The sequence below is a fragment of the Nycticebus coucang genome, chromosome 13 (genome assembly GCF_027406575.1).
Source record: "Nycticebus coucang isolate mNycCou1 chromosome 13, mNycCou1.pri, whole genome shotgun sequence".
NCBI classification, from domain to species: Eukaryota; Metazoa; Chordata; class Mammalia; order Primates; family Lorisidae; genus Nycticebus; species Nycticebus coucang.
In genome coordinates this window covers 42,823,918-42,836,054 of record NC_069792.1, presented here as the reverse complement: position 1 = coordinate 42,836,054, position 12,137 = coordinate 42,823,918, and the positions used below count along the sequence as shown (strand labels likewise).

The following is a 12,137-nucleotide window of genomic DNA, read 5'->3' as shown; positions in this document are numbered from 1 at the left end:
ACAAGGAAGGTACAATGTATCTAATTGCTGCTCTGGTATAAGGTAGAACCCGTCCTAACAGGTCACCTCACTGGCATCTGTGACTCATTGTATGTGATCACGTGGCAGAGCCAGCACAGGCTGTGACTCCTGTGGTAGACAAGAAGTGTTTTGCATGTAACGGACTGAGCCAGGAAAAGGATGGGAATGCCAAAATGACTTCTGTCATTCACACACAGGTCCCCAGCAGTGACATCCTATTCAGATATGTCATCAATGTTTACTCTATAGTGCCTGAAATCAGAATGCTACAGTGAGATTGTGTTTCGTTTCTACCAACTTTATTTTTACCCTGTTGGCATCAGTAATAAAATTTTAGCTAAGCATGGTGGCTCACTTCTGTAATTCTAGCACTCTGGCAGGTGGAGGAAGGAGGATCACTTGAATTCAGGAATTCAAGAACAGCCTGAGCAAGAGTGGCTTCGTTTTTAAAGGATGTGATTTTAATGCAAGCTACCATCTCTACAAAAAAAACAGAAAAATTAGCTGGGTATGGTGGTATGTGCCTATAGTCTCAGCTACTCAGAAGGCTGAGGCAGGAGGATTGCTTGAACCCAGGAGGTTGAGGTGGCAGTGAGCTATGATGATGCCACTGCAGTCTAGCCCAGGCAACAGAACCAAACTCTGTCTCAGAAAATTATTTTTATTTTTTATTATTTTCTTTTTTTTTTTTTTGGAGACAGAGTCTCAAGCTGTCACCCTGGGTAGAGTGCTGTGGCGTCACAGCTCACAGCAACCTCAAACTCTAGGGCTTAAGCGATCCTCTTACCTCAGCATCCCAAGTAGCTGGGAGATCAGGCACCCACCACAATGTCTGGCTATTTATTGGTTATAGTTGTCATTGTTGTTTGGTGGTCCCAGGCTAGATTTGAACGCGCCAGCTCCAGTGTATGTGGCTGGCACCCTAGCCACTTGAGCTACAGACACCAAGCCTAGAAAAAAATTTTAAATAAAGTATTATTACCAGACTTTTTAAAGTACAGATATAATGAATAGTGAGATTATAACTAGATGAATTTCATTCAGCTACATATCCTGATCAGTTCCTCTGTGTAAGGCATAGGGAGTACTCACAGTTACTACAGCCATATTATCCCTGCTCTTCAGGCCCCTCCAATAGGTTGGGGAAAATCGACATGAAAAAGATAACATGCGTTGTTGTAGGTGACTCAAAACATGTAAAGTGGGGCAGTGCCTGTGGCTCAAAGGAGTAGGGTGCCAGCCCCATATACTGGAGGTGGCAGGTTCGAACCCAGCCCTAGGCAAAAAAACATGTAAAGTGTTTATATCAGTACATTGCACATGTAAGGTTATGTTATTATTACTATTATTATTGACTGAAAAATAAAACCAATATACTGACTGGGGAGTTTCCACACAGGGAGAATCAGACTCTTTTGTGTGGCACTGCTTAATCCTAGAAAGGTGGACTAGATTCATCCTCAGGGTTCCATCTAACTCATGACTTCCCACTTTGAACTTGTGATACTAAAACTCTTAGAAAAATAGAATTATTGTCAGTTTTCAAGGAAATCTTGATGGAGATGATGACATCAGAGATCCTTGCAAATTATATATCACATTTATTTTGCTGCTCCCAACGGCTACCAATCAGTACCATGATTGGCATGGTCAATGGCATGAGCAACTGAATTCATAACTTCTCTGCCTTAGTCACATTCCCCATAATGCACTTGCTTAATGTGAATGGAGTTTAAGGCAGAATGAAGCATGTCCTTGTGTAATAAACAAGGCTGAGGTGGAAAAACTGCTGAAGACTATTGTTTGTACTTGTGAGTGGCTTCAATTCACGGGGAGTTATAAATCACTGATAATGTCTTAAGTTCTACTGTAAACTGCAGGTAAAGTATACATTCTGATGACACCCTTTCTCTGAGACCTGAGTGTGTAACCTGAAAGAAAGTCAAAAGACTTCTCAGATTCCAGGCTATTATCTAAAAACCAAGAGGGATGACTATATATTCATGAATATATAGTCAGGAAACTCCCCAATCAGTATACCAGTTTTATTTTTCAGTCAATAATAATAGTAATAATAACATAACCTTCCATGTGCAATGTACTGATATAAACACTTTACATATATATACATATATATATATTTTTTTTTTTTTTGCAATTTTTGCCTGGGGCTGGGTTTGAACCTGCTACCTCTACTATATGGAGCTGGTGCCCTATTCCTTTAAGCCACAAGCGCTGCCCCACTTTACATGTTTTGAGTCACTTACAACTATGCATGTTATCTTTTTCATGTAGATTTTGCCCACCCTATTGGAGGGGCCTGGAGAGCAGGGATAATACGGCCAGGTTATCACAGGAAGGTTAGAAAAATTAAATAGGTGAAGATAAGACAGTAAAATTTAATATAAGTGTTATGTATTAATATAATACTAATGTTGATGCTTTTACAAGTATTCTCACTTAATAGAAAAAGGGATATTTATGAAACAATCCTTTGACTTTCTTGCAAATCAGAAAATTTCCTGACTCCTATAAAGAAAATAGAGCTGAGTTACCAAGAAAAAAAAAAACTAGCCTTAGGATGTAATTCTTTTTAATCACACAATAATTGAACACAGTGTATCTCTAGAAACTAATTGTTTTCTGGGGGGGAAAAATTATAGTTCTCAAATACATCATAAAGTAAAACAACTTCATCATGTAAACTTCATTTCATTAGGCCTAAATCCAGATAAGAAATATTTAGTTATAAACCATAGCTGCCCCAAAGCCAGGGCACCTTCCTTGAAGCAAGTTCAGGGACAGAATCACCAATGGGTGAAACTTAAATTCTAAATATTTACAAGATACAAGGTTCAGTTCGTATGATTTGGTCCACGTTCTATCCAACTATGTTAATAGAAAGTCATATTTAGAGTAGTGCAAATGTTTTTCTGTGAGGAAATCCAAGCTACACATACGCTGAAAGCTATATTCCAACTGAGATGAACACAATTATTTGCTTATCCATCTTAGGGCTTATCACCTAGGTGGCCCATTGATATAGTTTCCTTTATTAGTGCTTCCTGCCAATGAGTACACCTGAAGAATAAAAGAGGGAAAAATGCATTTCTCCATAAAGGGAGAAACTTTTATTAAAATTTGAAATTAGGGAAATTAAAATTGAAATCTTATTAGTTCTTCTTCCCAGATCCATTGTCCTTCCTCCCACACCAGAGGATGGTTTTTTTTTTTTTTTTTTTTTTTTGTAGAGACAGAGTCTCACTGTACCGCCCTCGGGTAGAGTGCCGTGGCGTCACACGGCTCACAGCAACCTCTAACTCTTGGGCTTATGTGATTCTCTTGCCTCAGCCTCCCGAGCAGCTGGGACTACAGGTGCCCACCACAACGCCTGGCTATTTTTTTGTTGCAGTTTGGCCGGGGCTGGGTTTGAACCCGCCACCCTTGGCATATGGGGCCAGCGCCCTACTCACTGAGCCACAGGCGCCACCCACCAGAGGATCGTTTTTGAGGCTATCCTTCCAATCCTTTTTTATGATTTTTCTTTATAACCAAATAAACATAAACAATGGTAGTATTTTGTGTAATTTTTTCATAGTTGTAATTACAATGAACATATTTTATACCTTACTTTTGTCCAGACTACATTATTTGTTGGGTTTAATCACATTTATAAAAATATACATAGTCTATATATTTTAACCACTCTATGATATCCGACCTACCAATATTCAATATTTTATCTGCCCACAGTATTGAAAATTAGGATCCACAGGGGATTGGTTCCATGATCTCCTGAGGATACTAAAATCTATAGAAGTTCAAGTCTCTTATTAAAAGTTCTGTATGTTTGCATAGAACCTACACATATCCTCTTGTATATTTTAAATCATCCTTATTATTTATAATAACTAATACATCTATAAATATATAAATGGTTGTTTACTACAATTTGTATTATTTTTAGTGTGGTACTATTATTTTTTATTGTTTTTTTCCTAAATATTTTTCAGCCACAGTTGGTTGAATCTGCAGATGCAAAATCCATGGATACAGGGGGCCATCTATGCAACCATAGTTATGATTTACTCTAGTTTGGTCTTGGGGTCCTTCTATGGAGAGCAGCCATGAATACTAGCCATGCCCCGACCAGGCTCCAGAGAAGGTGGTTGGCTTTTCACAGAGTGCCTTTCATGGAATACTTCTTTATCCTGGCAGACTGCCTAATGCCCAACCCAAGATGAGATGTTCCCTTCACAGGAAATTTGTCTATTGATAAATTTGGCTTTTGTTTGACTTGTGTCCAGTTCATCCCTCCAAGATAACCACTCTAGAAGAGCCCTGACCTAAAAAACAGTTAGGTTCACATCTTGGGGGGGTGGGGGAGTGGGGGGAGATCAGGTGAGACACAGGGGAAGCAGCTCAACAGAACATGTGAAAAAAACAAAAGAGTTTTCTGACTTACCCAGAAAGAACAGGTCAGCAGTCTTCACAGCTCCAACAGGAAAGGGAGAACACTTGTGCTCAACCAGCGAGTAGGGGGTGGTGTGGGGAGAGACAGAAAAGTGGGGGGCTTTATTGGGATTCAGAGTGTTACTCAGTGAGCTTTCCCATGGGGAGTTCTAATTGGTGGGTTTACAGCAAGCAGCCATGAGTTATGCAGATGGCATGTGCCTGTGAGGTGGTCACCAAGGCCTATCTGTGCAATGTGGGATAAGGGAATCAGCAGAGTGAGTCCAGAATGTAGCTGTCCCACAGATAGGTGACCACCAGGACACAGTTGCATAAGGCAGATATTCCGAATCAACGACACGGAGAAACTGGGAATAGCCAGAGAACTGGAAGCTGTGACAAGAGTGACTATGCCTTGCTTCTGATATGAGAAGGTTAAACCTACATTCAATGGGTATTGAGGCAACATAAAATCATAAAAATTTATTATACACACACATCTCTGTGTGTATATATAGAATCAAAATTACTACCACAGGAAAACAACATTTAAAATCATTAATAATTCCTATGACTACAACTTAATATAGTTGGGAATTTTCTTCAAAGTGCATTCTAGTAGGAATTGTTCAAGGAATGAAAATTTTATTTTTGAGTTAAAAATTATAATTAAGATTGTAAAACTTAATGTCAAAAACCAAATTATGCATATGAAAGTATATTTAAGTGGAGATTTTGTTGAGATCTTGTATTTCTAACAATTTATGATATAAATCTTCTCTGTAGATATGAATGACTGAGAGTTTCCTTTGTCGCAGTAGTATTCCAGACATGTGCATGCTCAAGAACTTCCAAGCATATTTCAAATGGATTTTCTTTAAAACATCAAAGATACAAATTTGTCTCAATGGAGGAGATCCAAAGATTAATCCAAAGTTTGCTTTTGTTTTGTGCCAAGTGGGTTTTAAATGATCTGAATGCCAATTTCTGAAGTGAAATTATTCTGAAATGATGACAACATTTAATGAAATTCAGTGCATGAGCCATTTAGTTAGAAAACTTTTACTGAAACAAAATCACTGCCTTTTAGAAAAGAATGTATATTTGTGGTTTGCTTTAGCAAATATGATAACTTAAAAGACATGGTAGGATTAAAATAAACATAAAGGAAAACTACCTACCTTGTATAAAGTAAATATATAACAAAGAAAGAAGAGCTAAATTTCTCTCTGCCTAAAAGGGCCTTTGTGCGTCTTTGCAAATATGAATTATACTCATCCTCAAGTGATTCAAATTTTGTTACTCACATGATTGTTTCCCTGGTGCTTCCCTCTCTCTCATCCCACTCCCAAACAAAAGTAACTTCCCTCTTCTTACAAGTTTTATGGATATTTGGGGGATGTTTTATGACATGATTATCTTCTACCATCAATTATAGCTTTTCCCTTTACTCACATCTTCCCAGCTAGACTTACTTTGGTTCATCTTTGATTCTTCCAAGGATGTTACATAAAACCTTACTCAAAGCAGCTTCTCATCAGTTTTTATTGGACTGTATTAAGAAGATATTCCTTCTGGCCTTGGCCTTTTTTTTATTCTAAATAACCAGAAGCTATACTTTCTCAAATGTATTTTTTAAATTCTAACACAAAATTCATCTGAATGCTTCTCACCCAATGGCTACTTGATGATATTTCAATCATAAAATATTAACTTTCCTCAAGCAACCCTAAGGTCTAAACTTCATATGGATGTAGGTCAAGGGTCTGCTACTGAAACCTTTACAGAAAAGTCGTGATTGCTATAGGAATGATTATCCACTCCACAAATTGGGGGCAGACCCTTTGCTTCTACTCTTTGTCTGCTACTGATGTTAGGATGAGTTCCCTAAGCAGTGGACAGGACCAACCCCAAAAGGAAAGCTCCTCCTACATGTTAACAGCTCTGAGAGAAAAAATAGAAATAATTGGTGAATACAAAAATTCAAAATCACCATGTAAGTGTGATTTTTGCAGTATCTATCAATTTTTCTTTTGCCCATAATTTAGATAAATTATAATTATTTAGACAAAAATAAAAACTGAGACACATATTTGAAGAAATAAAATTTAAATCTTACACTACTAAAGTGGGTATGGGTACTCATTCACTCAACAGAGACTGCTTTTGTATCTATTGTGTACATTTTCCCTGCCTTTAAGAAGATGAAAAGTGAATTAGTAAAGAAAGACATACAAATTTACAAAGTTAAATGAAATCTACGATGTTACAAAAGGTGCTATAAGGAAGAAAAATATTTAGCCAAGATTTTAATCTCTGTCTGTTCCTAATGTACTAATAATCAATAATTATCATAATTATTAATAGCTGTCATTAATTAAGTGCCATGTTGTTTTACTCAGAAGTATCCATTTTATGGGATAACAAACTGAGAACACGAGAAGTAACACAGCAACATGTAGGGGGGACAGAATTCACACCCAAATCAAGGCCTAAGCTCTGGCTGTTATACTGTAGAGTTGTTTATTATTTTCAATTTGGGGTCAAAACAAATTTCTACGCATCAGCAATTAATATGTTAATGCTAACGCAGACAATATCTATTGCTGTTTATTTACATTGTATTTTAGATTCATTTGGTCTTTGAACTGCATCTATAAGAAATTATTTTTCTCTTTGTATAGGGATGTGACACACAGATGATTTATGACATGTTGCTAAGATTGAAATCCAGTCTCTATTTACCTGGTGACTTTGTCTGCAAAAAGGTGAGTGCATGGTATTTCTCAAATGCACAACTAATAAATGAACTTGAGGATTTCAGGTCAAGTGCATGGTTTAAACGAGATTTGTCCAGGGTTGAACTCCATAGTATAGAAATAATTATGATCTGCAGCTCTATAAAGCAATAATGTGCTCTCAGAGTTCAAAATGGAACAAGACAATATGGATTTCATTACTTACATTGTAGAAGTGTGGGTAGTCTGGAAAGCTGCTTTGTGTAAATGTAAATTATCAATTGTTACACCTCATTAATTCCAAATATTTAAAGTGGAGGAAAAAGTTTCATAAGTGATAGGTGATTCTGCCCTTTTTATGACTTTGACAAAATATCGGTTACTTCCATTTTGCTCACCCAAGTAGTAAATAATTGATGCCACAGTTTTTAAATGTTATTGTACTTTGTGTGATTATAAAAGTAATACACATTCATTATTTTTAAAATGGAAACACATAAAAACACAAAGATATAAATTCTACCACCCAGAAATAACCACTATTAACATATTTTGGCCTCTTTTTATACAAATTGATGGACAGAGTGTGTTTTATAAAACATCATACTAAAAATATGTGTTGGATCTTTTTTTGTCATGTAACAATATATCACACGAACATTTTATATGTTATTAAGTAATTTTCTACCACCCGTTTTTCTAAAGCAGCATGATATTTCAGTCTATGGATGTATCATAATTAATTCTCAAATGTTTGCTGTTATAAACAACTCTAAAACGAGCATCCTCTTGGACAATATTTTTGCACATCTCTGATCACTTATGGGAGAGAAGGAATAATGACCCTTGAGAGTGAATAATGACCTTTAATAGTGAAGTCACTATTAAAAATGGAGGAAGATGAGCAGTTTAAAGAAATGGGAAGTGATCAAGACCTTGGTGAGTTCTCAAGTGAGTGAGGATGAGAAGCATTTTTATCATTCCAAAATAGTGTGTTAAGTGGGATGGCCAAAGTCAGCACGAGCTGCTGTCAGACGTAAAGCAGGGGCACTTACCCCTTCTGGTACTGGCAAAATTTCCTAGAAGAGGTGATGTCCGAGCTGTGTCTTCCAAAAATGAATTGAAGTGAACCAAGAGAAAGAGGAAGTCGGTGTTCTAGATGGAGGAAAGAAAGAATGAGTCAAAAAGAGAGGAACCACATCTGAAGAGGGAGTGCAAAGGACTACAATAAGGCGAATGTTAGAACCGTGTCAGTATGGTTTATTTAATACCTTCAATAAATGTTTTTCAATACTGTGGACTAGGAACTGTGCTGAGTACTGAGCAAAAAGTGGTTCTTGTCCCCCAGGAGTTTACCATTTAGTACATGGTATTCAATTCACAGAGTGAGTCAGAATCTCCTGCGTTAGAAGTCCAGGCCCCACCTGCAGTGATGCAGTTATTCTGGATGGAGCCCACATATCAGTATTTTTTTAAGCTACCATATGATTCTAAAACACTGCCAAAGTAGAGAACAACTGGCCTGGTGGAAGAGACAAGCAATAAACAAGTGATATTACATGAAGGCATAACTCCAAAATGTGTTAAGCTATATAAAAGGAAAATAAAAGTTGCTTGAAGAATGTGCAGTGGCAAAGGTGCTTAATTTAGATTTAGGACTGGGGTGGTTACTAGGTTGTCAGGCGTGACCTTAGTAAAATCTAAAGAGAAATAGTTCTTTAGTTTAAACAAAAGAAAGTGGACAGACAGCATTTTTTATGAGGACTTGGAGCCATGAGCCAGGAGACAAGACAGAAGTTGGCATATCCAAGGAACAGAAGCAAGACCCAGTGGCCAAACACAGAGCCAAATGCAGCGTGAGGTACATGAAGGCATCAGGGGGCGATGCCAGGTGCATAGGTCCATCCAATGAGAGGGAATGGAACTGGAAGTACATGTTTAGAAACTGAAACATAACAGATGTTGACTTCACGAGAAGTGCAAGAATCCCAAGCTCAAGGAAGAGAAAGCAGCTGTGGCTGCAACACCTTAAAGAACACCTTTATGGAAGAGATCAGTAAAGAAGCCTCAGAGGGGGCAACCGAGAGGGAGCTGTCGGAGAGAAGAGGAGGCAAGATTGTGAAAACTTACAATCCCGTGCAAATGAGTCCAAGTTAAAAGTAAATACAAAATCATTTTTATTAAAATGAGAAATAGTACAAGCCACAGTGTAGGTTAAGGACCCCTTTGGAGCAGTAATGCATTGGAATGACATGACCTTAACACACCAAAATGGCCTTTCCCATTGAGCCCATAGCAGCAGGGAATGAACATGGAGATCACCCTTATGAAGTTTAGCACTGTGCCCAAAGCTCAACAAAGAGTGAAATGCAGAGTATATCGCCTTCTCCTTTCTAGTATCTTCTTCATGTCACTTTCATTACTCAATAACAAAACCAGATCTGTGAAGACAAATGAGTCGAGGAAAGCACAAGTTGGGGGCAAAAGCAGAAATGAGGGGGCACCAGAAGGACAAGTCACATTTCCTTGTTTTATTTTTAAAAGGGAATTTACATGATAGAAGATATTGTCAGACACACAAAAAAGGCTGTTTCTTGACCAGACTTTCAATAGCTGAATTCAACTTGGTTTTTGCTTATTATTTTCACAGAATTTTTTTAAAAGGGGAAGAACAACTATGTTCAATCTGAGGTTACCTAAATATTAATTCTTGAAGAATGACAGGATTTGGGACTGAGTCTATGGACATGCCTAATCCTCGGAATGGGTCCTAAACTTACTGGTGGGGAGTTGCTTGGACTGCTTGAAAGGGTATTTAGGTATTTTCTCAGAATGTTCCATGGCAGTAATCACCTACAATTCTGATTAAAGCCCAGATTCTGAGACCTCATTCCCAGAGATTCTGATCCATATTTCTGCAATGAGAATTCTCAGTGGACCAAGAATTTGCACCTCTACACATGCTTTTAGTGACGCTGACACTGCTGACCCAGAAGCCACACCGTGAATAGCACTGCTGTTTTCCGATGAGGTCCACCTGAGTGTCATAATGCCCCCACTAGCCTTAGAAATAGGTTCCTACGCAGGAACCCTGAAATTGTAAAGTGCCCTCTCTCTATGGATTACCTTCCTCTGCATGAAGCTCTTGCTTTTCTACAATTTCTCCAAATTAGTCCAGACACCAAGCACAAGAGCTTGGTTCAATCTTATTTTACACATGCTGTCAGCCCTTAACTCTCTGAGGAACGTCTACTTCATTTGAATGCTAATTAAACTTGGAGGAAAGGCTTAAATTAGCCTAGAAATATGCAAGAAATAGTGGAAGTTTTGGTTCGTTGATTATGCCAGATATCTTTAGAAAATTATTGAAATGATCGTTAAAAAATAATTAAAAGTGCTGAACTATATTTAAGTACCCATTACGAACTTCTACCTCCAGTCAGCTGTAATAACTGCCTTCGAACAATCATTTCAGTTCCTTGAGAATTACTTCATGCAAAGAATAAGAAATATGACCCTATCTTAATCATTGCTTCCTCAACACTTTGCCTTATTTTTTAAATCATTCATAGTTACTTTATTGGATTTTAAGAGATCAGTCTTCTTACTGGAGTCACTGTTAGATGTGGTCCATCTACATGGGTTGTCCAGAGTCGGGCAACATAGATGCTGTTTGTTCTAATGCCATCACCTGCCAGCCTTATAAGTTTGCTCAATTTTTAAGCCTCTACTACCAATTTCTTTTTAATTTTTTTTTTTTTTTGAGAGAGAGTCTCACCATGTCACCCTCGGTAGAATGTCATGCCATCACAGCTCACAGCAACCTCCAACTCTTGGGCTTAAGCTGTTCTCTTGCCTCAGCCTCCCAAGTAGTTGGGACTACAGGTGCTGGTGTAGTCCCAACTGGCTATTTTTTTTTATAGTTGTCATGGTTGTTTGGCAGGCCTGGCCAGGTTCAAACCCACCAGCCCTGGTGTATGTGGCTGGCGCCCTAGCTGCTGAGCTACAGGCGCTGAGCCAACTACCAATTTTTAAAAAAGAGTAATGACACCTTTTTTATTAGACTTCACTAGAAGTTTTGCAAGAGTTAAATGTGTTAAATGCAAATCAAAACAACCCTGAGATATCATCTAACCCCAGTGAGAATGGCCCACATCACAAAACCTCAAAACTGCAGATGCTGGCGTGGATGTGGAGAGAAGGGAACACTTTTACAGTGCTGGTGGGACTGCAAACTAGTACAACCTTTCTGGAAGGAAGTATGGAGAAACCTCAAAGCACTCAACCTAGACCTCCCATTCGATCCTGCAATCCCATTACTGGGCATCTACCCAGAAGGAAAAAAATCCTTTTATCATAAGGACACTTGTACTAGACTGTTTATTGCAGCTCAATTTACCATTGCCAAAATGTGGAAACAGCCTAAATGCCCACCAACCCAGGAATGGATTAACAAGCTGTGGTGTATGTATACCATGGAATACTATTCAGCCATTAAAAAAAAAATGGAGACTTTACATCCTTCGTATTAACCTGGATGGAAGTGGAAGACATTATTCTTAGTAAAGCATCACAAGAATGGAGAAGCATGAATCCTATGTACTCAATCTTGATATGAGGACAATTAATGACAATTAAGGTTATGGGGGGGGGAAGCAGAAAGAGGGATGGAGGGAGGAAGGTGGGGCCTTAGTGTGTGTCACACTTTATGGGGGCAAGACATGATTGCAAGAGGGACTTTACCTAACAATTGCAATCAGTGTAACTGGCTTATTGTACCCTCAATGAATCCCCAACAATAAAAAAAAAAAAAAAATAGAAAAAAAAAGAGTTAAATGTGTTAATATCTGTGAAAAATGCTTTGCAGTTATAAAATAGTATGTTCTGGCATAACAAATACAGTAATTAAAATAAGGAACTATGTCA

The 12,137-nt window shown here is 38.0% G+C and overlaps 1 protein-coding gene across 1 annotated transcript in view; it reads left to right on the top strand.

The window, feature by feature from the left end:
* CNGB3 (cyclic nucleotide gated channel subunit beta 3) overlaps positions 1 to 12,137 on the top strand; it is a 196,797-nt gene that overhangs the window by 156,596 nt on the left and 28,064 nt on the right. The window contains exon 14 of the mRNA XM_053558667.1: positions 7,158 to 7,241. Within this exon, the coding sequence (XP_053414642.1) occupies positions 7,158 to 7,241 (84 nt within the window). The remainder of the gene's footprint in view (positions 1 to 7,157; positions 7,242 to 12,137) is intronic.